Source organism: Orcinus orca, chromosome 20, assembly GCF_937001465.1.
Source record: "Orcinus orca chromosome 20, mOrcOrc1.1, whole genome shotgun sequence".
NCBI lineage: Eukaryota > Metazoa > Chordata > Mammalia > Artiodactyla > Delphinidae > Orcinus > Orcinus orca.
In genome coordinates, this window is record NC_064578.1 from 53,879,911 (window position 1) to 53,907,401 (window position 27,491).

Below are 27,491 nucleotides of genomic sequence, written 5' to 3' on the forward strand. Positions count from 1 at the left end.
ATATCACACATGTTGATAAACTTGTTTCTGTAAGTGACTCGGTACCTGATTTTAGCAAACTCTTACATGTAAGTGAAGTCACTCTGTAACTAGGAGGTGAACTGCTTATTTAAACATTTGCTTTCCCTTATGCTTGGAAGTATATGTGCTGTCGAAGCAAGCACTGGACAGCTTTTCTTAAAGTTTTTTATTGAAGTACAGTTGAGGTACAATATTATATGTTACAGGTACACAACCTGGTGATTCACGTTTCTTAAAGTGTACTACATTTATAGTTGTTATAAAATACTAGCTGTATTCCCTATATTGTACAATACGTCCTTGTAGCTTATTTTATACACAGTAGTTTTAAGCTCTTAATCCCCTATCCCAATCTTGCCCCTCCCCCTTCCCTCTCCTCACTGAAACCACTAGTTTGTTTTCTATATCTGTGAGTCAGTTTCATTTTTGTTATATTAACTAGCTTATTTTATTTTTTACATTCCACATATAAGTGCTACCATATGGTATTTGTCTTTCACTGTCTGACTCATTTCACATAGCATAATATCCTCCAAGTCCATCCATGTTGTTGCAAATGGCAAAATTACATTCTTTTTTTATGGCTGAGTAGTATTCCATTATATACATATACCATGCCATCTTTATCCATTCATCTGTTAATGGACCGTTAGGTTGCTTCCATATCTTGGCAAATGTAAATAATGCTGTGATGAACATTGGGATGCACGTATCTCTTTGAATTATTGTTTTAATTTTTCTCAGATATACAGCCAGGATGGAATTGCTGAATCATACGGTAGTTCTATTTTTAGTTTTTTTGAGGAACCCCCATACTGTCTTCTGAAGTGACTGCAGCAATTTACATTTCAACAGCAGTGTACGAGGGTTTCCTTTTTCCACATCCTTGACAACATTTGTTATTTGTGTTCTTTTTGAAGATAGACATTCTGACAAGAATGAGGTGATATCTCATTGTGGTTTTCGTTTGCATTTCTCTTATGATTAACACTGTTAAGCACCTTTTCACTTGCCTGTTGACCATCAGTGTGTCCTCTTTAGAAAAATGTCTGGGCAGGCATTCTCCCCATTTTTTAACTGGGTTGTTTGGTTTTTTTGATGTTGAGTTTTATGAACTGTTTATGTATTTTGGATATTAACCCCTTATTGAACATATCATTTACAAATGTTTTCTCCCATTCGGTAGGTTGTTGTTTCATTTTGTTGATGGTTTACTTTGCTGTGAAAAAATTTTAAGTTTTAATTCATTTGTTTATTTTTCTTTTTATTTCCTTTGCTTTAGGAGACAGATACAAAAAAAATTATTGCTACAATTTATGTCAAAGTGTGTTCTGCCTACATTATCTTCTAGGAGTTTTATGGTTCCAGATCTTACATTAAGGTCTTTAATCCATTTTGAGTTTATTTTTGTACATCGTGTTAGAAAGTGTTCTAATTTTCGTTTTTGTTTTGTTTTGTTTTTTGTTTTTGGCCGCACCACATGGCATGTGGGATCTTAGTTCCCTGACCAGGGATCGAACCCACACCACCTGCATTGGAAGCACAGAGTCTTAACCACTGGACCACCAGGGAAGTCCTAATTTTTGTTCTTTTACATGTAGCTGTCCAGATTTCCCAGCACCATTTATTGAAGAGACTATCTTTTCTCCATTGTATAATCTTACTTCCTATGTTGTAGATTAACTGACCACAAATGTGTGGGTTTATTCCTGGGCTCTCTATTCTGTTCAATTGATCTATTTGTCTGTTTTTGTGCCAGTACCACACTGTTTTGATTACTGTAGCTTTTTACAAGAGTCTGAAGTAAGGGAGTGTGATTCCTCCTGCACTGTTCTTCTTTCTCAAGATTGTCTTGGCTATTTGGGGTCTTTTGTGTTTCCATACAAATTTTTTAATTTGTTCTAGTTCTCTGAAAAACGTCCTTGGTATTTTGATGGGGATTGCATTGAATCTGCAGATTGCCTTGAGCAGTATGTTCGTTTTAACAGTATTAATTCTTCCAATCCATAATCGTGGTATATCTTTCCATCTGTTTGTGTTGTCTTCAAGTTCTTCCATCAATGACTTATAGTTTTTTTTTTAAGATCTTTTTAAAAATATTTATTTACTCCGGCTGCATTGGATCTTTTAGTTGCGGCATGCAGGATCTTTTAGTTGTGGCATGTGGGCTCATAGTTGCGGCATGCGGACACTTAGTTGTGGCATGCAGACTCTTAGTTGTGCCATGCAATCACTTAGTTGCTGCATGCACGCCGGATCTAGTTCCCCAACCAGGGATCAAACCCGGGCCCCCTGCATTGGGAGCGTGGAGTCTAACCCAGTAGACCACCAGGGAAGTCCTAGTGACCTATTGTTTTAAGAGTACAGGTCTTTTACCTCCTTAGGTAGGTTTATTCCTAGATATTTTATTCTTTTTTTAAAAAATTTTTTTATATTGGAGTATAGTTGATTTGCAGTGTTGTGTTAGTTTCAGATATACAGCAAAGTGATTCAGTTATACATATACATATAACTATTCCTTTTTCAAATTATTTTCCTATTTAGGTATTACAGAATATTGAGTAGAGTTCCTTTGCTATACACTAGGTCCTTGTTCATTATCTATTTTAAATATAGTAGTATTTTGGGGAATCCCCTGGCAGTCCAGTGGTTAGGACTCCATGCTTTCACTGCCATGGGCCTGGGTTCGATCTCTGGTCAGAGAACTAAGATCCCGCAAGCCATGCAGCACAGCCAAATATATATATATGTATAGTAGTATTTATTCTTTTTAATGAGATGGTAAGTGGGATTGTTTCCTTAATTTCTATTTCTGATAGTTCATTGTTAGTGTATAAAAATGCAACAGATTTCTGTATATTAATTTTGTATCCTGCAACTTTACCAAATTCGCTGATGACCTCTAGTAGTTTTCTGGTGGCATCTTTAGGATTTTCTTAGTATCATGTCATCTGCAAACAGTGGCAGTTTTATTTCCTCCTTTCTAATTTATATTCCTTTTCTTTCTTTTCTTCTTTGATTCCTGTGGCTAGGACTTCCAGAACTATGTTGAATAAAAATGGTGAGAGTGGACGTCCTTGTCTTGTTCCTGATCTTAGAGGAAATGCTTTCAGCTTTTCACTGTTGAGTATGATGTTAGCTGTGGGTTTGTCATATATGGCCTTTATTATGTTGAGGTTTGTTCCCTCTATGCCCACTTTCTGAAGAGTTTTTATCATAAATAGATGTTGGATCTTAAAAGCTTTTTCTGCATCTATTGAGATGATCATATGATTTTTATTCTTCAATCTGTTAATGTGGTGTGTCACATTGATTGGTTTGCAGATGTTAAAAAAAAACCTTGCATCCGTGGGATAAATCCCACTTGATCAAGGTGTATCATCCTTTTAATGTATTGTTGGATTCAGTTTGATAATATTTTATTAAGAATTTTTGCATCTTTGTTCATTAGTGATATTGGCCTCTAATTTTCTTGGGGTTTTCTTTGTGTGTGTGTGTGATATCTTTGTCTGGTTTTGGTATCAGGGTGATGCTGGCCTCTTAGAATAAGTTTGGGAGTGTTCATTTCTTTGCAGTTTTTTGGAACAGTTGAAGGATAGGTGTTAACTCTTCTCTAAATGTTTGATAAAATTCACCATGAAGCCATCTGGTCCTGGACTTTTGTTTATTGGGAGTTTTTATATTACTGATTCAAGTTCATTACTGTTAATTGGTCTGCTCATATATTCTATTTCTTCCTGGTTCAATCTTGGGAGATTGTACATTTCTAAGACTTTGTCCATTTCTTCTCAGTTGTCCATTTTATTGGCATACAGTTGTTAGTAGCAGTCTCATGATCTTTTGTATTTCTGTGGTGTTGGTTATTACTTTTCTTTTTTCATTTCTGATATTATTGATTTGGCCCCCTCCCTTATATTCTTTTTTTTTTTCCTTATATTCTTGATGAGTCTGGCTAAAGGTTTATCAATTTTGTTTACCTTTTCAAAGAATCAGCTCTTAGTTTCATTGATCTTTTCTATTGTTTATTTAGTCTCTATTTCATTTATTTCTGCTCTGATCTTTATGATTTCTGTCCTTCTACTAACTTTGGGTTTTGTTTATTCTTCTTTTGCTAGCTCCTTTAGGTGTAAGGTTAGGTTATTTGAGATTTTTATTTCCTGAGGTAAGCTTGTACTGCTATAAACTTCCCTCTTAGAACTGCTTTTGCTGTGTCCCATAGGTTTTGGATCATCATGTTTTCATTTTCATTTGTCTCCAGGTATTGTTTTGGTTTCCTCTTTGATTGCTTCAATGATCCATTGGTTGTTTAGTAGCATATTGTTTAGCCTCCACGTGTTTGTGTTTTTTGCAGTTTTTTTCTTGTATTTGACTTCTAGTCTCACAGGGTTGTGGTCAGAAAAGATGCTTGATGTGATCTCAATTTTCTTAAATTTACCAAGCCTTGTTCTATGGCCTAGCATGTGATCTATTCTGGAGAATGTTCCATGTGCATTTGAAAAGAATGTGTATTCTGCTCCTTTTGGATAGAATGTTATGTGTATACATCATATATATATATATGGAGTCCATCTAGTGTAATGTGTCATTTAAGGCCAGTGTTTCCTTATTGATTTTCTGTCCATTGATCTAATTGGGATGTTAACGTCCCCTACTGTTATTGTTACTGTCTATTTCTCCCTTTACATCTGTTAATATTTGCTTTATGTATTTAGGTGCTCCTAAGTTGGGTGCATATATATTTACAGTTGGCCTCCTGTTGAGAAGGCTGGGTCCTTAGGTTGCAGGACTATGGTTTTCCTATATCTGGTGTCTGCTCCCTGGTGAATGAGGCTGGTCTGGAGACTATAGCAGAATTCCTAGAGGACAGGGTCAGGGCCCAGAGGATTCTGGAGCTGATGCCTGCCCACTTGTGGGTGGAGCTAGATCCTGGGTCCTCAGGTGGGCAGGGCCATGTCCAGAGGTGGATGTGAGCTCAGGATGTCTTGAGGCAGCTTATCTGCTGAGAGGTGGGGCAGTGTCTCTGCCCAGTTAGTTTCTTGGCCTGAGGTGTCCCAGCACTGGTACCTACAGGCTGTTGCACCAGGGCAGGGCAGGGTCTTGGGGCTAATAAGCTAGAGGGAGGATTCTACAATGGCGCTTGCCAGCACCACTGTCCACACAGTAGAAGGAGCTTCCAAGGATGGCTGCTGCCAGTGTCTTTGTCCACAGGGTGAGCTGCAGTTGCCTCCTGTCTCTCCAGGAGACTCTCCAAGATCAGCATGTAGGTCTGATGCAAGCTCCTGTCAAGTTACTGCTTTTGCCCTGGGTCCCGGAGTATGTGATATTTTGTGTGTGCCATTTAAGAGTGAAGTCTCTATCTCCCCCAGCCCTCTGGGACTCCTGAAAGCCCCACTGGCTTTCTAAGCCAGATGCTCTGAGACTTGACTATATCATGACTCTGACCCTCTTAACCATCTTGTTATAGTTCCTTCTTTATGTCTTTAGTGGTCTTTTCTGGCTGGTTCTGGTCTTTTTCATCAATGGGTGTTCTGTAAATAGTTGTGACTTTGGTGTGCCCATGAGATGAGGTAAGCTCGAGGTTTTTCTACTCCACCATCTTGACTGATCTCAGTTCTGGAGGATGAAAGTTCAAGATTATTGTGTCAGCATGGTCTGATTCTGGTGAGAAGCCTCTTCCAGGATGCAGATTGCCGACTACTTCACAAATCCCCAAGGTAGAAAGAGACTGACCATAGACAGCTTTTAAGCCTCAACCCTCTCCCCATTTTTAGTACAGCTTATTGAGGTACAATTGACATACCAAAAAAAAAAAAAAAAAAGCACATATTTATTGTGTCCTCCCTGTACTCTACAGTGGGGAAGCTTATAAGCCAAGATGCTCCTTTGTTTGGTGCCCCCAGGAAAATCAGACCTCTTGCAGGACTCATAAACTCTACATAAACCTAAAACAGGTCTCCTCTCCTTGCTCTCTCAAGCCATTTTATGCCAACTTGGGAAGCCTGCACTGCTGTATCCAAAAAGTCTAATTATGTTTAAAACATTTTCATCCTTATTTGGTGTCTAGCATTACCAGTCTTGACATCTAAAGCAGATTTTGGGTTCTAGTTGTTGACCTAAAACAATAAAACAGCCAGTTATTTTACAAGCAAAGTGGGTTTATTCAGAAACAGCAAAGAAGTGCAATTCAGGACATGCAATCTATGGCAGACCACAGGCAAGTCTGGAGAAACAAAGGAGAGAAACTTTTTCATAGAAGAGAAGGGGAACTTGTGAAGGGCTGTCATAAAAAATTTTAAAAAAAAAAGGTCCTTTAAAGGAAACTGGGAGTTCAAAGTATAAAGGCTTCCCATTGGCTGAGTTGTGACAGTCTCTCATTGGCTGGGCTGTTGCTGGGCAAGGATAAATGATTTCTTCCTCCTGCTGGGTAGTAAAGTAGTAATGTTCCTCCAGGTGGATGGAAGAAACTTGTCTTCCTATTGGCTTTGCAGTTGATGTCAAGTGGGAGGACATGAGAGTTCCCCCTTCCGGCCTCCCGACTCCATTTTACAAGAGATTTCTGTATTAACTTTTGGAGGGTCCATCTTATATCTGTGGGATATCCAAAAGTGCAATTAACTATTTTTGAGGGGGGTCCATATGTTCAGTTCCTAGTTGGCCTATAAATAAAACAAAATAAACCATCCTTTCCTCCTTAAGTTAGTCTGTTTGTTCTTTTTTTTTAAAATTTATTTATCTTATTTATTTATTTTTGGCTGCGTTGGGTCTTTGTTGCTTCATGGGGGCTTTCTCTAGTTGCGACGAGTGGGGGCTACTCTTCGTTGCAGCATGCTGGCTTCTCATTGTGGTGGCTTCTCTTTGTTGCAGAGCACAGGCTCTAGGCATGCGGGCTTTAGTAGCTGTGGCCCGCGGGCTCTAGAGTGCAGACTCAGTAGTTGTGGCACATGGGCTCAGTTGCTCCATGGCATGTGGGATCTTCCCGGACCAGGGCTCGAACCCTCGTCCCCTGCATTGGCAGGTGGATTCTTAACCACTGCACCACCAGGGAAGTCCCGAGTCTGTTCATTCTTAAGGGGAAACTTATGATCAGTGATCTTTTCAAATTACTCCAGTAAGAGCTCCAAGAATAAAATACTATTCCTATCTTTATTACTTAAATTTTCTACTTCCTAACACTTCATATGCTTAACATGTTATTTTTTACCTCGTATACTGATAAATCAAGGCATTGCAAGCCATGGGTCTTATACAGGCAAAAAACGGGGCACGCTGAAATATAATCATATCACATTTACAAGTAGTACTTCAAATGTTAAAGAGGGCAGAGTCTAAAGTTGTACTGCTATGGTATTTTAACCATATCCACATGAATACCCAAGGGGCAGAGTGTAGAAAGAATAACTCAAGGATGTTGTGAATATATATTCATAAAATTATACGTTGTTTGATTCCATCATGCAAAGAAATTGTTGCAGGTGCCTTTCAACCTTAACGTCCTGAAGATGTATTGTTAGTATTTGTTACGAAGTACCACAGTGAGGTGGCATAGTCTTGATAAGATAGAAAAAAATTCATTTAGAGTTTTAAAATGATTAAATTATATTAATAAAACATGACAACTCTGACACATTTTGAGTAAAATGGTATCAAAGTGATACAGTGGTTAAATGTGAATCCTACACATGTACGCTGCATTCTGGGTGTTTTGATTAAGTTCTCCTTTCTGATAATTGTTCTCTTTAGTTACTAAGAATAAGACTATATTTTCTCTCATCTTTGACATCAGCTATTTTCTTTGAAAAGAGAGGAGGACCATCATTTCTTCTCCATTATTTCTACCACATAAGCAGTCCCTACTAACCTATCATCCTATTCTCATGAAAATCTCAGTCTCATTTTTTTTTTTTTTTGCGTTACGCGGGCCTCTCACTGTTGTGGCCTCTCCCGTTGCGGAGCACAGGCTCCGGACGCGCAGGCTCAGCGGCCATGGCTCACGGGCCCAGCCGCTCCGTGGCATGTGGGATCTTCCCGGACCGGCGCACGAACCCATGTCCCCTGCATCGGCAGGCGGACTCTCAACCACTGCGCCACCAGGGAAGCCCAAAATCTCAGTCTCTTAATCTTAAGGACTGCTCTGTTTCAGCCTCAACTGGCAGAGCGTTGGTTTCTGATAATCCAGTGGGTCCTCTGTTGTACCAACAAATCTGTAGAAGAGGATCTGAAATTATTATGATTTACATCATTGTTTTACTCATTCAAAAACACAGTGCTATTTGTTAAAATTCAGTGTCCTGTTCCTTCAGAAAACATGAATATGAATGATCCCCACCTAATACAAGTAGGCCCTTTTATCTTAATGATCCCTTAGCAGAGCCCATCATGGTAACACATAAAAGCATGTGATGAAGGCATAACATCAATAAATTTTTAACTTCAGGTTGAAAAACATCAATAGTAATACAGCCTTTTCAAGAAACTTCATATAATAAAAGTATTTTTAAAAAGAGGGAAATGGTACATTTCCAAAGATCTCCTTGCTTTACCAATACCCATCATTTCATAAATTTGAAATGATTTTGACTTTTAATAACTGTGAAGAACTTAACATCTGGAATTGATTAATCTAGGACTAGAGACTTAGTCTCCCTAGTATAAGTTATCTGATTATAGTCCATTGTTTAAAATGGTTAAATGATTTACACCATTCATTACATTTCTAAGGGTTTCTCTCCAGTATGAATTCTTTGGTGAATCCTAAGGTCAGACCATTGTCTAAAGGCCTTGCCACATTCAGTACATTTGTATGACTTCTCTCCAGTATGCATTTTCTCATGACCCCAAAGGTGTGAACGTTTGATAAAAGCCTTACCACACATATTACATTTGTGTGGCTTCTCTCCAGGATGTATATTCTGATGTCTGGTGAGGCTTGAGTACTGCTTAAAGGCTTTGCCACATTCATTACATTTGTAAGGTTTCTCTCCAGTATGAATTCTCTGATGAATTGTTAGGTTTGAGTTTTGACTGAAGGCCTTGCTACACACATTACATTTATATGGTTTCTCTCCAGTATGGATCCTCTGATGTCGGGTGAGGCGTGAACACCAGTTAAAGGCTTTGCCACATTCATTACATTTGTACGGTTTCTCTCTACCATGAATTCTCTGATAATCCTCCAAGCTTGAGCTCTGAATAAAAGCATTATCAGGTACATTAGGTTCATGATTTTTCTTTTTGGTATGTATTTTCTGATGTCTAGTAAGGTGTACGAATTGTGTATAGGCTTTATCACACTCATTACATTTGTAAGGTTTCTCTCCAGTGTGGTTTCTTTTATGTTTAGTTAGGCTTGAACACACAGTGAAGGCCTTGCCACACTCATTACATTTATAAGGTTTCTCACCGGTATGGATTCTCTGATGTTCTATAAGACTTGAACTTTGGATGAAAGCCTTACCACACTCATTACATTTGTATGGTTTTTCTCCAGTATGAATTTTCTGATGTTTTACCAGACTTGAAATGTGGATAAAAGCCTTGCCACACACAGTACATTTGTGTGGCTTTTCTCCAGGATGTACATTCTGATGTTTAGTCAGGTGTGAGCACTGCTTAAAAGCTTTGCCACATTCATTACATTTATAAGGCTTCTCACCCGTATGAATTCTTCGGTGAATCCTGAGGGTAGACCACTGCCTAAAAACCTTGCCACATTCAATACATTTGTACGGTTTCTCTCCAGTATGAATCCTCTGATGATCCCAAAGATATGAACGTTTGGTAAAACCCTTACCACATTCGTTACATTTGTAAGGTTTCTCTCCAGTATGAATTCTCTCATGACGCCAAAGGTCTGAACATTTGATAAAAGCCTTACCACATTCGTTACACCTGTGTGGTTTCTCTCCAGTATGAATTCTCCAATGATTTGTAAGGTGGGAATTCTGATTAAAGACCTTGTCACATATATTACATTTATATGGTTTCTCTCCAGTGTGGATTCTCTGATGTCTTGTGAGGTTTGAGAACTGTTTAAAGGCTTTACTACACTCATTACATTTGTAAGGTCTCTGCTCAGAATGAATTCTCTGATGACTAGTAAGGACTGAATGATGGATAAAAGTCTTTCCACATTCACTACATTCGTATAATTTTTCTCTAATATTTGTTTTCTGTTGCTGTGTAAGCAATGAAGGATACACAGGAATGAAGGAAGAAACCTTTCCATATGTGTTACAAATGTTGGTTTTGACACTAGGAGGAAATCTTTGAAGTGATGAAATTGAGGAACAAGTTTTGACAGACTTCTCAACTTGATTACATTCATAAATTTTCTCTTCAGTTTGAAATCTCTGCAATTCAGCCAGATGTGATTGAAAGCTTAATCCAGTTCTATTGTCAAAATGTTCTGGATACTTGTTTCCTGCATAAACTATGTTATTTTTTATTTTTAACAAATTCTTTATAAATGACTTCCTATTTTTTAAATATTGACATGCACTTTTTCTTAAAGAAACACTTTGTTTTAAAGGTAAGTTAATCCAGGATTTGCTGTATTGTTTCTCTTTTCTACCAGTGTGATTTATGTTATCTGTCATAAGCTCTCCTTTGGAATTTCTTTCTTCACATCCACACTTATTCTCAAATTCATACACAGTTCCCCTGACTTTGCTGAAGTCAAAATCCTCAATACCATGGCTTCCATGTCTTCCCAAGACCACTGGTTGGTATAATTCTCTGTTATTAATGTTCTTCTTCTTTAATAATTCCTTGGTCAGAAAACTAATGGAGGTATCTGAAAGATAACCATAGTCTTCATATTAAGTAGAGTTGGAAGATGAATATTACACTAAAAGTAATACTTACATTGAAGAGATGAAAAACTTCTTAACCAAACTCTATAAATGTTTAAGAATAGAAAGTGAATAGAATCCTTTAATAAAATATACATGCATTTTAAATTATTTTAACTGAAGCCTACTTTCAAACACTCTAAAACCAAATCACTCACACTATGTAAACTTACCTAATCTATGAAAGTGTATTCTTTGACTACCACATCAAAGAACACACCAATTGGCAGTAGACAAATGGTTGTCTCATATTGAAGAGAAACAGGTATTATAAAAATGCAGATTTACTACATAAATTATTGCATGCAAATAAGTGCTAACAGATAGCACCATATGAAGTAATGATAAATAATCCAAAAAAACATAATGATTAAGATAAATACATGAAAATTACAAATTGAAAAACTAAAAAGGTAATAGCAAAATCAGGAGGAATTTAATAATATATCGTTGGTGTGACAAAATATTCTGAATATCTACTCTAAAACTATCTATATTCAAGCAGAATAGGCATTATACAACATTAACAGTTGGTGAACTGCAGTCATACTCTATGCTAGCTACTGAAATCCATAATCTGTAAGTGACAATAAATAAAAAATTTTAATAAACCAAGATAAAACCAACAGGTAAATAGTAACCACAATTATACAAAATTACAGACTGTGGAAATCTAATGATTTCTCCCTTACGAACAAGAAAAAGGACTTATATTCAAAGGAACACATAATGTGAGAATTGGAAAATGTTGCATAACTCAAAACTCTCCCAGGGCAGAGATGCTATGCAGGAGGCACTTATCAAACATATTTAGGGACTTCCCTGGTGGTCCAGTGGTTAAGACTCCGTGCTCCCAATGCAGGGGGCATGGGTTTGATCCCTGGTTGGACTAAGATCCCGCATGCCGCATGGCATGGCCAAAAAAAAAGGAAAAAGAAAAAACAACCATATATAAAGGGAAATGTATTAGCTGCTGACACTTGGGGCAAGAGATTAAAGTTGGGGCAAAGAGCAGACACATTGAAAAGCCAGGTTATAGTGGTTAGGATTCGGAGCTTTCACTGCTATGGCCCCCAGGTTCAATCCCTGGTCAGGGACTGAGATCCCACAAGCTGTGCAGCATGGCCAAAACAATGAAAAAACAAAAAAAAACACAAACAAAATAAACATAAGATGCAGAACCACAGATAAGAAGAAATCACATATACAGAAGAATTGCATATACGGAGGACTGACTATAAACTATAAACAGTTTTCAACTGTGGGGAGGGTCAGTGCCACAAACCCCCACATCATCCAAGGGCCAACTGTATAGTAAAGGAAACAGGAAGGAATCAAAATTGTACGTTAGGAAATACCTATCTAACACAAAGAAGGCAGTAATGGAAGACTTGAGGGGAAAAGATATAAGACACATGGAAAACAAACAGCTAGTGACAGAGGTCCTCCTTTATCACTAATTACAGTAAATGTAAATGGACTAAACTCCAATGAAAGGGTAGACGTTTGCAGCAAGGATTAAAAAAATAGGATCCAACTATACAGGCCTACTTCCTTTTATTGCACTTCGCTTTATTGCACTTCACAGATATTGCATGTTTTTACAAATTGAAGGTTTCTGGCAACCCTGTGTTGAGCAAATATGCTGGCACCGTTTTTCCAACAGCATTTGCTCACTTTGTGTCTCTGTGTCACATTTTGGTGATTCTTGCAGTATCTCAGACTTTTTCATTATTATTATATTCATTTTGGTGATCTGTGATCAGTGATCTTTGATGTTATTACTGTAATTATTTTGAGGTACCACGAACTGCACCCCATATAGACAGCTAACTTAAATCAGTAAATGAGTTGTGCTCTGATTGCTCCACTGACTGGCTATTCCCCCATCTCGCTCTCTCTCTTTCTCTCTCGGCCTCCCTATTCTCTGACACATAGCAATATTGAAATTAGGTCAAGTGTTCAAGTGAAAGGAAAAGCCACACATCTCTACATTTAAATCAAAAGCTAGAAACAACTAAGTTTAGTGAAGAAGGCATGTTGAAAGCTGAAACAGGCCAAAAGCTAAGCTTCTTGCACCAAACAGCCAAGCTGTAAACACAAAGGAAAAGTTCTTGAAGGAAATTAAAAGTGCTACTCCAGTGAACACATGAATGATAGGAAAGCAAAATAGCTACATTGCTGATGTGCAGAAAGTTTTAATGGTCTGGATAGAAGACCAAGCCAGCCACAACATTCCCTTAAGCCAAAGTCTAATCCAGAGCAAGTTCCTAACTCTCTTCTAAGAAGGGTGAAAGAAGTAGGGAAGCTGCAGAAGAAAAGTCTGAAGCTAATAGAGGTTGGTTCATGAAGTTTTAGGAAAGAAGCCATCTCCATAACATAAAAGTGCAAGGTGAAGCATTAAGTGCTGATGTAGAAGCTGCAGCAAGTTATCCAGAAGATCTAGCTAAGATAATTAATGAAGGTGGCTACACTAAACAAATTTTCAATGTAGATAAAACAACCTTATATCGGAAGAAGATGCCATTTAGGACTTTCATAGCTAGAGAGGAGAAGTCAATGCCTGGCTTCAAAGCTTCAAAGGAGAGGCTGACTCTCTTGTTAGGATCTAATACAGCTGGTGATTTTAAGTTGAAGCCAGTGCTCACTTACCATTCCCCAAATCATAGGGCCCTAAAGAATTACATTAAATCTTCTCTGCCTGTGCTCTATAAATGGACCAACAAAGCCTGGATGACAGCACATCTGTTTACAACATGGTTTACTGAATATTTTAAGCCCAGTACTAAGACCTACTGCTCAGAAAAAAAGATTCTTTTCAAAATATTACTGCTCACAGACAATGCACCTGGTTACCCAAGAGCTCTGATGGAGATGTACAAAATTAATGTTGTTTTCATGACTGCTAACACAACATCCATTTTGCAGCCCATGGATTAAGGAGTAATTTCAACTTTCAAGTCTTATTATTCAGGAAATACATTTTTTAAGGCTATAGCTGCCATAGACAGTGATTCCTCTGATGGAGCTGGGCAAATTAAATTGAAAACCTTCTGGAAAGGAGCCACCATATTAAATGCCATTAAGAACATTCATGATTCACAGGAAGAGGCCAAAATATCAACATTTACAAGAGTTTGGGAGAAGTTGATTCCAATCCTCATGGATGACTTTGAGGGGTTCAAGACTTCAGTGGAAGTAACTACAGATGTGGCAAAAATAGCAAGGAGCCTGAAGATGTGACTGAATTGCTGCAATCTCATGATAAAACTTTATAACAGATGAGGAGTTGCTTCTTATGGATGAGCAAAGAAAGTGGTTTCTATTCCTGGTGAAGATGCTGTGGAGACCACTGAAATGTTAAATAAAGGATTTAGAATATTACATAAACTTAATTGATAAAGCAGCCACAGGGTTTGAGAGGACTGACTCCAATTCTGAAAGAAGTTCAACTGTGGGTAAAATGTTACCAAACAACATTGCTTGCTACATGAGAGGAAGAGTCACCCGATGAGGCAAACTTCTTAGCTGTCTTATTCTAAGAAACTGCATCAACTATACTCCAATAAAAATGTTTAAAAAAAGAAAAGAAGGGCTTCCCTGGGGACGCAGTAGTTAAGAATCTGCCTGCCAATACAGGGGACACGGGTTCGAGACCTGGTCGGGGAAGATCCCACATGCCAGAGCAGCTAAGCCCGTGCGCCACGACTACTGAGCCTGCATGCCACAACTACTGAAGCCCGCAGCCTAGAGCCCGTGCTCCGCAACAAGAGAAGCCACCGCAATGAGAAGCCCACGCACCTCAACGAAGAGTAGCCCCTGCTTGCCGCAACTAGAGAAAGCCCGCATGCAGCAACAAAGACCCAACGCAGACAAAAATAAATAAATAAATAAATAAAATTTTTAAAAAAGAAATTGCTACAGCCACCCAACCTTTAGCAACCACCACTCTGATCAGTCAGCAGCCATCAAACATCCAGGCAAGACCCTCCACCAGCACAAGAATTATGACTCACTGAAGGCTCAGATGATCATTAGCGAGTTTTAGCAATAAAGGTTTTTTTTTTTTTTTGGCTGTGCCACACAGCATGAAGGATCTTAGTCCCCTGACCAGGAATTGAACGTGTGCGCCCCTGCAGTCGAAGTGCAGAGTCCTCATCACTGGACCGCCAGGGAATTCCCTAAAGTATTTTGTAATTAAGGTATGTACATTTTTTTAGACATATTGCTATCGTACACTTAATAGACTACCGTATAATGCAAACGTAACTTTCATATGCACCAGGAAACCAAAGAATTCGTGACTCACTTTATTGTGATATTTGCTTTATGGCAGTGGTCTAGAACCAAATCCACAGTATCTCCAAGGTATGCCTATGTTCTATATGTAGGAGACTCACTTTAGATACAAAGGTGCAAATAGGTTAGAAATGAAAGAACAGCAAGTGAATCTGTTATGGGATGAATTGTGTCCCCCCCAAAATTATGGGGTGAATTGTGTCCCCCCAAAAATTGTGGTCCTAACATCAAATACCTCAAAATATGACTGTACTTAAAGATAGGGCTTTTAAAGGAGTAATTAAGGTTAAATGAGGTCAACGGAGTGGGCTCTAATCTAATGACTGGTGTCCTTATAAGAAGAGGAGATTATGACACAGACACACAGAGGGAAGACCATGTGAAGACACAGGTAGGAAAAGACAGCCAGCCACAAGCTAAAGAGAATAACCTGGGATAACACAACTCCGCTGACAACCTGATCTCAGATTTCTAGCTTCCAAAACCGTGAGAAAATACGTTTCTGATGTTTAAGCCACACAGGCTGTGGTACTTTGTTATGGCAGCCCTAGCAAACTAATACAAATTCCACGCAAATAGTAACCAAAAGAGACCTGGAGTGCTATACTATTATCAGGCAAAATAAACTTTAAGTCAAAATTTTTTATGAGACATAGAAGGACATTATTTATTGAAAAAAGGATAACTCAGCAAGGAATTACGACAAATATGAACATATACACACCTAAACAAGAGGGCCCCCAAATATATGAAGCAAACACTGACAGAATTTAAGGAAGAAATAAAAACAGTTCTAGAATAACATTTGGAGACTTCCACTGCCCCCTTTTAATAGAGAGTACAGCCAGGCAGAAGTTCAGTAAGGACACAGAGGATTTCAGCAAGACTATAAACCAGCTAGCTCTCACAGACATATATAGAACACTCCACCCAATAAAAGCAAAATACACATTCTTCTCTAGGTGCACAAGGAACATTCTCTAGGGTAGACCATATGTTAAACCATAAAGCAAGTCTCAATAAGTTGAAAAAGACCGAAATCATACAAAGTATTTTCTCCGACCACAGTAGAAGGAAAATAGAAATGATTAACTGAAGGAAAACTGGAAAACTCACAAATATATGGAAATTTTAAAACACTCTTAAAACAACCAATGAGTCAGAGGTGATCTCACCAGGGAAATTAGAAAACACTCTAAGAAAGAAACAAAAGCACAACACACCAGAACTTAAGGTACGGTATGGTACTGCATATACTCCCGCTGAGTAAAAGCAATTTTACTGCTGGATCAAAAGACCCACACCACTTCTGTTACACATACTCCTTGATGCGTGGCAAAAGCAGAACTGAAGAAATGGCTGGGGGTCCTAAAGAGGCAGAGAGGACTTGACATAGCCCCATGCACTCGCCTGGGGCCCCAGATGGCAATGTTTTCCCATCCCATGAGAAGGTCTCCCAAGTATTGAAATGGGAATGGAACCTGGAGAAGAACTGGGGCCAGGACTGGGGAGGCTTCAGCTCTGATCTGTGTGGACTGAAAACTGGGTATAGAATGAGACCAAAGAAGAAAGAGGACCTCTTATAACCAGCCCTCCCAGTGCCCCACAAAGAGTGTCATAGGTAATGATCAAAATTTTGCCTTGGTCTTTGCATGAGCTGGAGCACCCCTGGAGGCTGGAAGGATGAACTTTTACATGTCTGAAGAAGAAAGCAGAAAGTGGAAGGGAAGGGGGCTTCCCTGGTGGCGCAGTGGTTGAGAGTCCGCCTGCCGATGCAGGGGACACGGGTTCGTGCCCCGGTCCGGGAAGATCCCACGTGCCGCGGAGCGGCTGGGCCCGTGAGCCATGGCTGCTGAGCCTGCGCGTCCGGAGCCTGTGCTCCGCAACGGGAGAGGCCACAACAGTGAGAGGCCCGCGTACCGCAAAAAAAAAAAAAAAAAAAAGTGGAAGGGGAGAAAAATTTCCTTTGAGAGCTCACAAGAAATAAACATTTGTTTTCCCATAGAACTTTCCCACTTACAGGGACTTTCCCAAACTATTAATGGTGCGGCTTCCTCTCTGCCCTTCTGAGCTCTTACCAATGTTCACAGCTTTGATACATTCCCACCAACTTTGTTCACTTCTTTCATTTTGTTCTCCACATTCTGGGGCTTTCTCCCTTGCTCCAAAATTTAAATAATATTCAGGGCAGAAAAAGAGTTTTCTGTTTATAAGAGAGGAACATAATGTGCTGCGGCTTTTCCAGAATACAATTCTAGCCCTTTGTTCTTTTGAGAGGACGTTACAGATGTGTCTAAAAAAATATTTCACAAATCTCTTCACTCACTGTCTCATTCTGAATGCTTAAGGAGCATCTTTTAAAAAGATAACCTAGTTGTCTTCCAAGAACTACTGAATGAAAACTACAGGGATAAGAGTGGATCCAGAATTGGAAATTTGTTAAAGTTTGCCATAAGATTTTGTTTTTACTCATCTTCTGAAGCCACTACTAATCTGATGTGTGTGACCATCTAAAGAGAGGGGAAGGTTAAACTCCAGGTGCTACATTATCCTATGTTTCATTTCATAGTCAACACAGCTTCAATCTCAGTCAAGCAAGGCAGGGGTTCTCAAGAGACTCACTAGGGCAGATCCCAACTTCTGGAGGGATGTTATCCTCACCCAGGGAGAGCAGGTTCCTGTAGGTCTCCAACATCACGTCTCTGTACAAGGCCCTCTGAGCAGGGTCCAGGCATTCCCACTCCTCCTGAGAGAATTCTATGGCCACATCCCTGAATGTCAATAGTCCCTGAAATAAAAAACATGTTTCACTAAGAGACCATGGGGAGAGTTCTTGTCTTCACACAAAATGTGAGTAGGAAAGAGGTGTAGGGATTGATTCCGTTGAAGTGACAGATCATTTTGAGTAATTTATATGTCCCTAATTTTATTATATTTTTCCAGCAGAGGATATCAGATCCACTGAATCACTGTATTTCTCATTTTGAGGACAATGGAAGAAATATACAAATGAAATTATTCAACACAGGATTGTTTATGTGGAAGAGATATATAATATGTTCTACACACTAAGTGATATTCAGTACCTGGATGAGCTAGAGTATGAGTGGTATCTTCAAGCATGACAGAGTCCACATACATGCAAAAACATAAATACAGGTCTATCCATTTAACTCAGATATTCAGCCACCAACAAAAGTCAAGTGGAGTTTATTCCACTAATAAAAAAAAAGGTGATTCAAGATGAGGAAATTTACTAACGTTGTAGGTTAATTTAGCAGATTAAATAGAAAAAATGTTTATCATGGCAGTAGACCTTTGAAGAAATACTGGATGATTAAAATTATGCCGGGCTTCCCTGGTGGCGCAGTGGTTAAGAATCCGCCTGCTAATGCAGGGGACATGGGTTCGAACCCTGGTCCGGGAAGATCCCACATGCTGCGGAGCAACTAAGCCCATGTGCCACAACTACTGAGCCCACGTGCTGCAACTACTGAAGCCTGTGTGCCGCAACAAGAGAAGCCACCACAATGAAAAGCCTGTGCACCGCATAGAAGAATAGACCCCACTCACAGCAACTACAGAGAGCCCGTGTGCCGCAAAGAAGACCCAATGCAGCCAAAAAAATAAACAAATAAATAAAATGATGCCAAGTAGGGATAAGCAACAAGGTCCTACTGGATAGCACAGGGAACTATATTCAATATCCTGTGATAAACCAGAATGGAAAAGAATATATATATGTATAATTGAGTCACTTTGCTGTACAGCAGAAATTAACACAACATTGTAAATCAACTATACTTCAATAAATTTTTTAAAAAGTGGATATGGTAAACTAACCCCCCCCAAATTATGCCAAATAGGAAATTAAAGGAACTGTTAATAAGTAAAACTATTTCACCAAGTATCATAATCACTGGAAGCACTAGAGGCATTTCCACTAAAGGTAAGGCTGAGGCAAGTGGGCCAGCAGGCTCCTGCCATTCACCACTGCACAGGACGCCTAAGCCGGAGCCAGAAGAGCGAGAAGCAAATTCCCATTAGCGATTTTACTGTGACACCTATTCATAAGACATATGTGATGAAATTTTAAAAACTTTACTGAAGGATGTAACAAAGACGCGATCCAAGACCGGCAAACCTACTTTTCGCTGGAAGATGTGGTGGCGTAAAGACCTCAGGGATTTAGAAATTCAGAGCAATTCGAAGGCGAAAGAAATGTGGGATTTCAAATAAAAAGTCTGCATTATATTTAGGAGACAGAAATTTTTTCTTTTTTTAAAAAAATTTATTTATTTATTTATTTTTGGCTGTGTTCGTTGCTGCACGCGGGCTTTCTCTAGTTGCGGCGAGCGGGGGCTGCTCTTCGTTGCGGTGCGCAGGCTTCTCATTGCAGTGGCTTCCCTCATTGTGGAGCACGGGCTCTAGGCGCACAGGCTTCAGTAGTTGCAGCACGCGGGCTCAGTAGTTGTGGCACACGAGCTTAGTTGCTCCGTGGCATGTGGGATCTTCCTGGGCCAGGGATCGAACCCGTGTCCCCTGCATTTGCAGGCGGATTCTCAACCACTGCGCCACCGGGGAAGCCCAGGAGAGAGAAAATTTTGAAGAGAAAAACAAAATGGTGGGCCTTGCCAAATTACATGTGAAACTATTGACATACGTGAATGTGTGTGTGGGGGGTATGAACAGTGTGGGTAATATCTGAAACTAAAATGAATGAAATAAAATAGCTGCAAGATATACACAAAAAAGCCAAACTAGAGATTTAGTTAAATCCAAATTAAAGACGTAATTATAAACAGGAACGATTAGGACTATGCGGAACACAGTATTTTAAAATTATGCGAAGGGCTTCCTTGATGGCGCAGTGGTTGAGAGTCCGCCTGCCGATGCAGGGGACACCGGTTCGTGCCCTGGTCCGGGAGGATCCCACATGCCGCGGAGCGGCTGGGCCCGTGAGCCATGGCCGCTGAGCCTGCGCGTCCGGAGCCTGTGCTCCGCGGCGGGAGAGGCCACAACAGTGAGAGGCCCGCGTACCACACACACACAAAAAAATTATGCGAGGTGAGGCCTTCTCAAGCAAGATCAGAAAGCAGAGGGCAAGAAGGAAGGATTTATGTTTCACTGCAAAGAAATGCTAAACTAAGAAGGATACCAGGGCATGTGTAAAGAATTAAACTACAAAATATAAAATAGCTTTTAAATATATATCAAAAGAAAACTGAGCAAAGTATGAAAATCCATGTTTTATTTCCATAAAAGAATGAACTTGACTCACAAGTAGTTGGAAATGGAAATACAAAGGATTGTCATCTTCACCCAAATTTTCAAAATACAAAAAGAATACAGTATCAAGTTTTGCTTACATTGAGGAAAATCTCACATGTTGGTGACGGGGAGGGAACCTTTGCAGTTTTAGGGGAGGACATCTGACAAAATCTATCAAAATATGAAATGCACCATTCTTGACCCAGAGAAATCCTCAGACATCTGCAGAGAAGTCAGCCTGCTCCAAGGCAGCCACTGACACGTTCTTTATGTCAGCAAAAAATTGTAAAGGTCCCATGAGTCTTCATTAAGAGAGAGTTCCAATGAAGATCAAGCTGTATCTGTGTTTACTAATGTGAAAACCACTTCTAGACACATGCTGTGTATGTTTTTTAAATTTACAGAATAAAATATTACAACAAACATTCAATGAAGAATTTTTCCTAAAATTGCATAATGATGTGAAATGCAATCTTACAAGATCTGAGCTGAGTCTTGCCACAAAACCTACAACAGTGGTTCCCCACTGAGACATGAGGCATGGAGATAGGGAAGGGGATGCTTTACATCCTAGTACCTAAGCTGCTGCTTTGTTGGAAGTTTGAGCACCATATATATATATCTATCTCACATGATGCTTAAAATAAAAGAATATAATATTTATTAATAACAGTGGAACCAGAATTTGGCTACAGCCTCTCTGATAAGAATAAAGTTGTGGCTCCATGTCTTGGCTGAATTATAATCATTTTTACCTAAAACACCTGCTGCAAGATAGTCCTTGCGGGAACACCGTGGTCCCTATGGGATGGATGTGCTGAGAATAATTTTTTAAACCTCTTAATGACAGATATTTCGATTGACTCCATATTTTAAAACCAATTATCGAATAAAACATCCTCTATCACTGATGTCTGTTTCTGAACTTTCTTCTCCATTCATGACGGTAATGGAGAACATTAATGATTAATGTTTTGGAACCAGAAGCACCATGATTCACTTGTTTAGCTCTGAAAGCATTATAAAGTCAGGCAGAGCTGGTTTCCTCTTATCACTCTTCTTTTCCAGAATTTTCCAGCTATTCCTACACATTAATACATGACTTATCGGTGCAGCTTCTTTATCCTGGTTGACAGAGAGCAGACAGTGCATCTAGATGGGCTCCTAAGCAATTCCTGCCACTGAACACCACTGACACCATGTCTCCAGTCCATGGGTGTGAAGCCCTGCCCAGGACTACACCCAGTGGAGCCTCTTCACAAGTTCCAGGTCACTGGGTCATGGGGAGACGGGATCTAAGTGGAGATGACAGGCCCTGAGGGAAGGACCTGGGTGGGTGTGACTGTACAGGTGTCATGCAGGACACTTCAGAGTCAGATAACATTAGTGAGTCCAAAAAAGGGCATTTCAGGAAGGACAGACAAAACAATCGACTGAGAATATGACTTTACCTGAGAAAGAGCCATTCCTGACTCCTGTTCTTTCCTCTCCCTCCTCTTCCAGATTTCTTCCTCAGGCAAAGATCAGTCTTGAGAAGTCAATCCTGAGTGTCAAGAATAGGCTGTTTAATGCTTAGAATCGACACACCCCCTTCCTGAGTCACCACCACACACACAGGGAGGACCTCAGCATGTGGAACAGACAGTCTTCTGCTGCCCACTGTCCCAGGAGGGACTCAGGACAGTAAACTCCTACAGAGACCAAGAGGTGAGTTTTCCCACCCTTTCCTTCAGATCTCACTCCCCTCCTGAAGCCCCCACGTACGCTGTAGCAGGGGGACTCGGGGCTGGACGGACCCTCCCCTTGGTCACAGACCAGCCCTGATCAAACTCCACTCAGAACAGAGCCCCCTCACCTCTCTGGATCATGGGCTGATCTCAGCTTCATAAATGGAGGAGCCAGAGCCTTGGTGCTCAAAGCTGGGTACAGATCAGAATCACCGGAGGCACTTTAAACATTATGGAGGTTCCATTCCACGTGACTATTTGAAGGGGAATCTCTGGTCAGGAGGCACAAAAGATGTATCCGCAAAACGCCTCAGCAATGTACTGTGAATGCAGAGTTGAGCACCACTCAGAGGAGGCAGGACCAGCCCACCTCCCACCTTGTGCTCTGCTCTCTCCTGGGGCCTTGCTGTCACACGCATCCAGCCAGGGGAAGGGGACGGGGAAGGGGAAGGGGAAGGGAAGCAGCAGAGAAACACGCAGAGCAGGCGATATGGACCGGAAGTAGGGGTGAGGGAGTGGCTGGAATGTTATTAGGGGGGCGGGGGAGGAGGGAGAAGCCAGAGAAGGTGCCAGTGAGAGGTGATAGCAGAACAAAGACCCGAGGAAAGAAGGGATTTTGCCACCTGCAAGTGAAGGGTCAGAGGCCTCTAGGCAGAGGGACACCATGGGAAGGCCCTGAAGTGGTAGTGTCCCAGAAAGGGCAAACAGGCCTGTGTGGCTTCAGTAGAGTGAGTGAGGAGGGGACAAGTAGGAGAAAAGATCAGAAGGGTATCAGAGGTACAAATGAACTTATTTACAAAACAGAAATAGACCCACAGACACAGAAAACAAATGTATGATTACCAAAGGGGAGAGGGGTGAGGGATAAATTAGGAGGTTGGGATTAACATATACACACTACTATATATCAAACAGATAACCAACAAGGACCTACTGTACAGCACAGGGAACTATACTCAATATCCTATAATAATCTATAAGGGAAAACAATCTGAAAAAGAATATATATAATATGTATATAATATACAACTGAATCACTGTGCTGTATACCTGAAACTAACACAACATTGTAAATCAACTATACTTCAATTATATATATATATATATATATTTTTAAAGGGTATTAAAGAAAGCAGATAAGAAAGGGCTGTGGTCTTCAAACCTTTTCCCCCATACCCCAGGAGATTTTAGAACCATGTATTATTCCCTTATCCATTTTAACTAAACATCTATTTTTAATTTTTTTTTTGTCATTAGTTAAAACACTAGCGAGTAAAGCAATGTATATTTTTAAAACATGCTGAGATGCTCACCTAAGCCCCAGGACCTAAGTACAGGGTCGCCCTATACTGAGACGTGGAGGACGGCAAGAGAATATATCTGGGAGGGTTCGGGGGGTCATTTTTGGACATATTAAGGTGAAGATGCCAGTTGCCTGTCCCAGCAGAGATGCTGAGGTGACAGCTGGATAAGCTGGGTACAGGACTGCGGTTTCAGGGGAGAGGTCTGGGTGGAGACGTGAAAGGAGACATCAGTGTTTAAAGTTATGACATGAGATAGAAACAGAAACAGTGGGTGCAGACAGAGAAAAGAAATTCAAGGACTAAGGCCAGAGATACTCCCACAGTCAGAGACCAGGGAGGTCAGAGAAAGAGGCACAGGAAACTGAGAAGTGAACACGGAGAAGAAAATTAAAACGGACGGCTGGTAGCTAGCTAAATTTATTTTCTAAAAACAGTGTGATGTGAAAGCCAAGAAAAAAGTGCTTCCAGAAGACGGAGTGCAACAAGTTTTTGAAAGGACAAGGTGATGACTGAGAATATACCACTAGATTTAGAAATACGTTTAGATAAGCAAGGTATCAGTGGAACAGTGGGTGTGAAAGCTGGACTGGATGGGTTTCAAATGAGAACTGGAAGCAAGAATTGAAGCAGTGAAACAAACAACTTTCTCGTTGTTTATTATTTATTTATTTGCGGTACGCGGGCCTCTCACTGTTGTGGCCTCTCCCGTTGCGGAGCACAGGCTCCAGACGCACAGGCTCAGCGGCCATGGCTCACGGGCCCAGCCGCTCCGCGGCACGTGGGATCTTCCCGGACCAGGGCACGAACCCGTGTCCCCTGCATCGGCAGGCGGACTCTTAACCACTGCGCCACCAGGGAAGCCCTAGTTGTTTATTTTGTTCTGAAATGGAGAGTAAGAAAGGGCACTTACTGGAGTGGGAAATATAGCTAATTGAAGATTTTTTGTTTTAAAGATGGGCAAATGTAGTAAAGGGCTCTTTTTTGCTGTTTCTTTTTAAGATGGGACAATATCACCATCTGTATATGCTGAACAAAATAACTGCCCAGAGATACAAACTGATGACACAGTGGCAGTGGCCAAAGGATGCCGCCCTGTCCTGACTTACAGCTCCTCCAGGTTTATGCCCAGAGGTCCGCCCCCAGCAACCCCCCCAATGAAAACCCCCATCACCTGACCCCAGTCCCACCCCACACTCCTACAGGCTCCCAGTGGGCACCCCACAGTGTTACAGGACAGAATCCCCTACTGATCTGCACACTCTGCCGTGGCATCCCACACCACGTTCCAAACGCCAGTAGCTTCTGTTCTGGCAGGAAGGCACCCACCAACCCAGGATCCCATATATGCCTTCTTGGAGACCTTGCCCTCAAGTCAGGCGCTGCCATAATGTCATAATGCAAGAGTAATGTCTCCAACGATCCACATATTCCGACGAGACTCCAGTATCGTCGATGAACTTCACACTCCTAAGAGACCCCAGAGAAGTTACTACGTAGAGTAAACCTCCTGAATCCATCCCTTCAGGATCCAGACACGAACTTCCTCACAGCCAGGAGTTTGGCTACTGATGGCTCACAGCTCCGCACCCCGCCTCCCCTTGAAAACTGGACTCCGCCACAGGGAGCTGCCGCCCCAAAATCACGGCACCTCCTTGGACAGCCGGTGTCCAATGTCTGATCAGTGCAGGATAGAAAAAGCCTATTCCTTCCCTCGAATTGGACCAACTCCGGAGGGTCACCCCACCTCCAGAGCTCCCAGCTATAATGTCATACAGTGGAGTCTGGATTTTCGTCCTGAGGGCAATGAGAAGGCATTGAAGGGATTAATGCCAGGGAATTTCCTCCCTGCTCTGTTTCTCCCTCTGCTCTCCCTGTCACCTCCTGCCCCTCTTTCTGTCCCAGCACCACGTGTCTCTGTTGTCCATGGCCTGAACTCTTTGATTCCCTCCCCGCTCTCTCAGTTCGATGTACCGGCCCCTTGCTGCTCCCACTTCTACCCCATCAAGGTCCCTGTCGTCCAATTTGCTTCCCTCTGTCTTTCTGGAGGTGCCTTTTTATCTAGGTTTCTTCCTCTGGTTCACTCTTTTGCTCTTACTGTATCTCCACATCCACCTGCCCCATCCTCCACCTCACCCTCTGTTTTTCACTACTTTCCCTCTCAGTCTTTCTCATTCTCTCTCGGACTCTGCTCCATCCCCTGCTCTGTATATTCACAGGTATGGAAGAGAAAGATGTCCCTTGCCCACGAAGTGCATTTTCCAGTGGGGCTGCGGGAATGTAAACACACCTCGATAAGCACAGGCAGTGGGATGCGTTTTGTCCAGAACACAAAGAGTGTCACCGAACGGGTGCATGTCACCTGTCCCAGTGCGTGGGTCAGAGATCTCCAAAGCGGTGAGTGCAAAGTGGATGGCTAGGGAGGGGAGGGGCCGGCCGACTCCAGAGGTCGCGAAGATGGGGAGGGTGTCAGGAGAGGGGTGATGTCTGTACGACCCCAAGGCCAAGGAGAAGATGTGGCCTCTGGGTCTGCACAGCCATCACTGCCCGGGAAGGGTCGAACGGGAGGACGAGAATCCACCTCCGGAGTGAGGACTTGAAACAGCGCGTCTGAGAGAGAGAGAGGGGATCAGAGCCTGTGGAAGTCACTAAAGGGTTCTGAGCAGGAAAGCAACGCGGCAAGCAGTGTCTACCTGGACCTAGGGCGGAAAGGCCAGGGCGGAGACCTATAGTCTCACGGTGCTGCCGGGACTTACCAGGCGCGGAACAAGCGGATGAAGGGGTTTTAACGTACGTGACAACCCCTGAACCTCAGGTGTGGCAGATCAAGGGCTTGGGGGCGTCCCAAATACCCGGGTTGAACCAGAAAAACCGAGGACTGTGCCCCTCGCTCTGCTTCCGGGTTTTTGCAGGCAACTGCGCGTGCGCGACCGTGCAGCAGGCGGGGCCGAGGAGGGGTGGGGCGGGGTGAGGGGCGGGGCGTGAGCGGTAGCCTGGACTGAACAGAAAGCCAGGGGCGGGGCCGACGTGGGGCGGGGCCCGGAGGGAGCAGGGTCTGGACTTCCGCCCCGCCCCCGGACCTTTGGAGAACTGTTATTCTGCCCAGCATTACCTGAACTTCGGCTTTCGAATTCTTTGAATCTGTTTGGTGTCCTGTGGACCCGGCCGTTTCCTCGCTATTTTTTTTTTTTAAACCATGGGCATGTATTACTTTTTTTTTTTTAAGTAATCTAATATTTTATTTATTTATTTTTGGCTGGGTTGGGTCTTTGTTGCTGCGTGCAGGCTTTCTCTAGCTGCTGCGAGCGGGGGGCTACTCTTCATTGCAGTGCGCGGGCTTCTCATTGCGGTGGCTTGTTGCAGAGCACGGGCTCTAGAGCGTGCGGGCTTCAGTAGTTGTGGCATGGGGGCTCAGTAGTTGTGGCTTGCGGGCTGTAGAACGCAGGCTCAGTAGTTGTGGCGCACGGGCTTAGTTGCTCCGCAGCATGTGGAATATTCCCAGAGCAGGGCTCAAACCCATGTCCCCTGCGTTGGCAGGTGGATTCTTAACCACTGCGCCACCAGGGAAGTGCCTTCCTCGCTATTTTAAGTTAATGTTTCAAACAGTTGAAGGTAAAAGATTAGAGTTGTGAGGACGACTTAAATTACAAGCTGAGATGTTTTCTTCTTAAGTTGAAAATGGTTTGAGTCAAAGCTCTTTTTGCCAGCGGGTGGTGTTGGGTAATATATTTTAAAATGAAGGGCTTCCCTGGTGGTGCAGTGGTTAAGAATCCGCCTGACAATGCAGGGGACACGGGTTTGATCCCTGGTCCAGAAAGATCCCACAATGCCACGGAGCAACTAAGCCCGTGCACCACAACTACTGAGCCTGTGCTCTAGAGCCCGCGAGCCACAGCTACTGAGCCCGCGTGCCACAACTACTGAAACCTACACGCCTGGATCCCATGCTCCACAACAAGAGAAGCCACCGCAATGAGAAGCCCGCACCAAAACAAACAGTAGCCCCCGCTCGCCGCAACTAG

General features: G+C 41.8%; 1 protein-coding gene and 1 long non-coding RNA gene across 4 annotated transcripts in view; both read right to left on the reverse strand.

Annotated features, from left to right (window-relative positions):
• The window catches only part of LOC117199139 (zinc finger protein 677-like), a 545,188-nt gene that overhangs the window by 340,755 nt on the left and 176,942 nt on the right, over nt 1–27,491 (reverse strand). Inside the window, exons 2-4 of one of the 3 annotated variants that reach the window (XM_049703390.1) lie at nt 17,793–17,958; nt 8,888–10,813; nt 3,957–8,222 (exon numbers count right to left, since the gene is read on the reverse strand). In XM_049703390.1, coding sequence (XP_049559347.1) covers nt 8,164–8,222; nt 8,888–10,813; nt 17,793–17,958 — 2,151 coding nt within the window. In that variant the 3' untranslated portion in view covers nt 3,957–8,163. Of the gene's footprint in view, nt 1–3,956; nt 10,814–17,792; nt 17,959–27,491 lie in introns of those variants that run through there. The other 2 variants (XM_049703391.1, XM_049703389.1) reach the window with 2 other exon arrangements.
• On the reverse strand, nt 19,502–26,410 carry LOC125962713 (uncharacterized). The gene is made up of 4 exons (XR_007474352.1): nt 26,226–26,410; nt 22,297–22,440; nt 21,893–21,984; nt 19,502–19,739 (listed from the first exon to the last, which is right to left on the reverse strand). It is a non-coding gene; the product is annotated as an uncharacterized LOC125962713 (long non-coding RNA).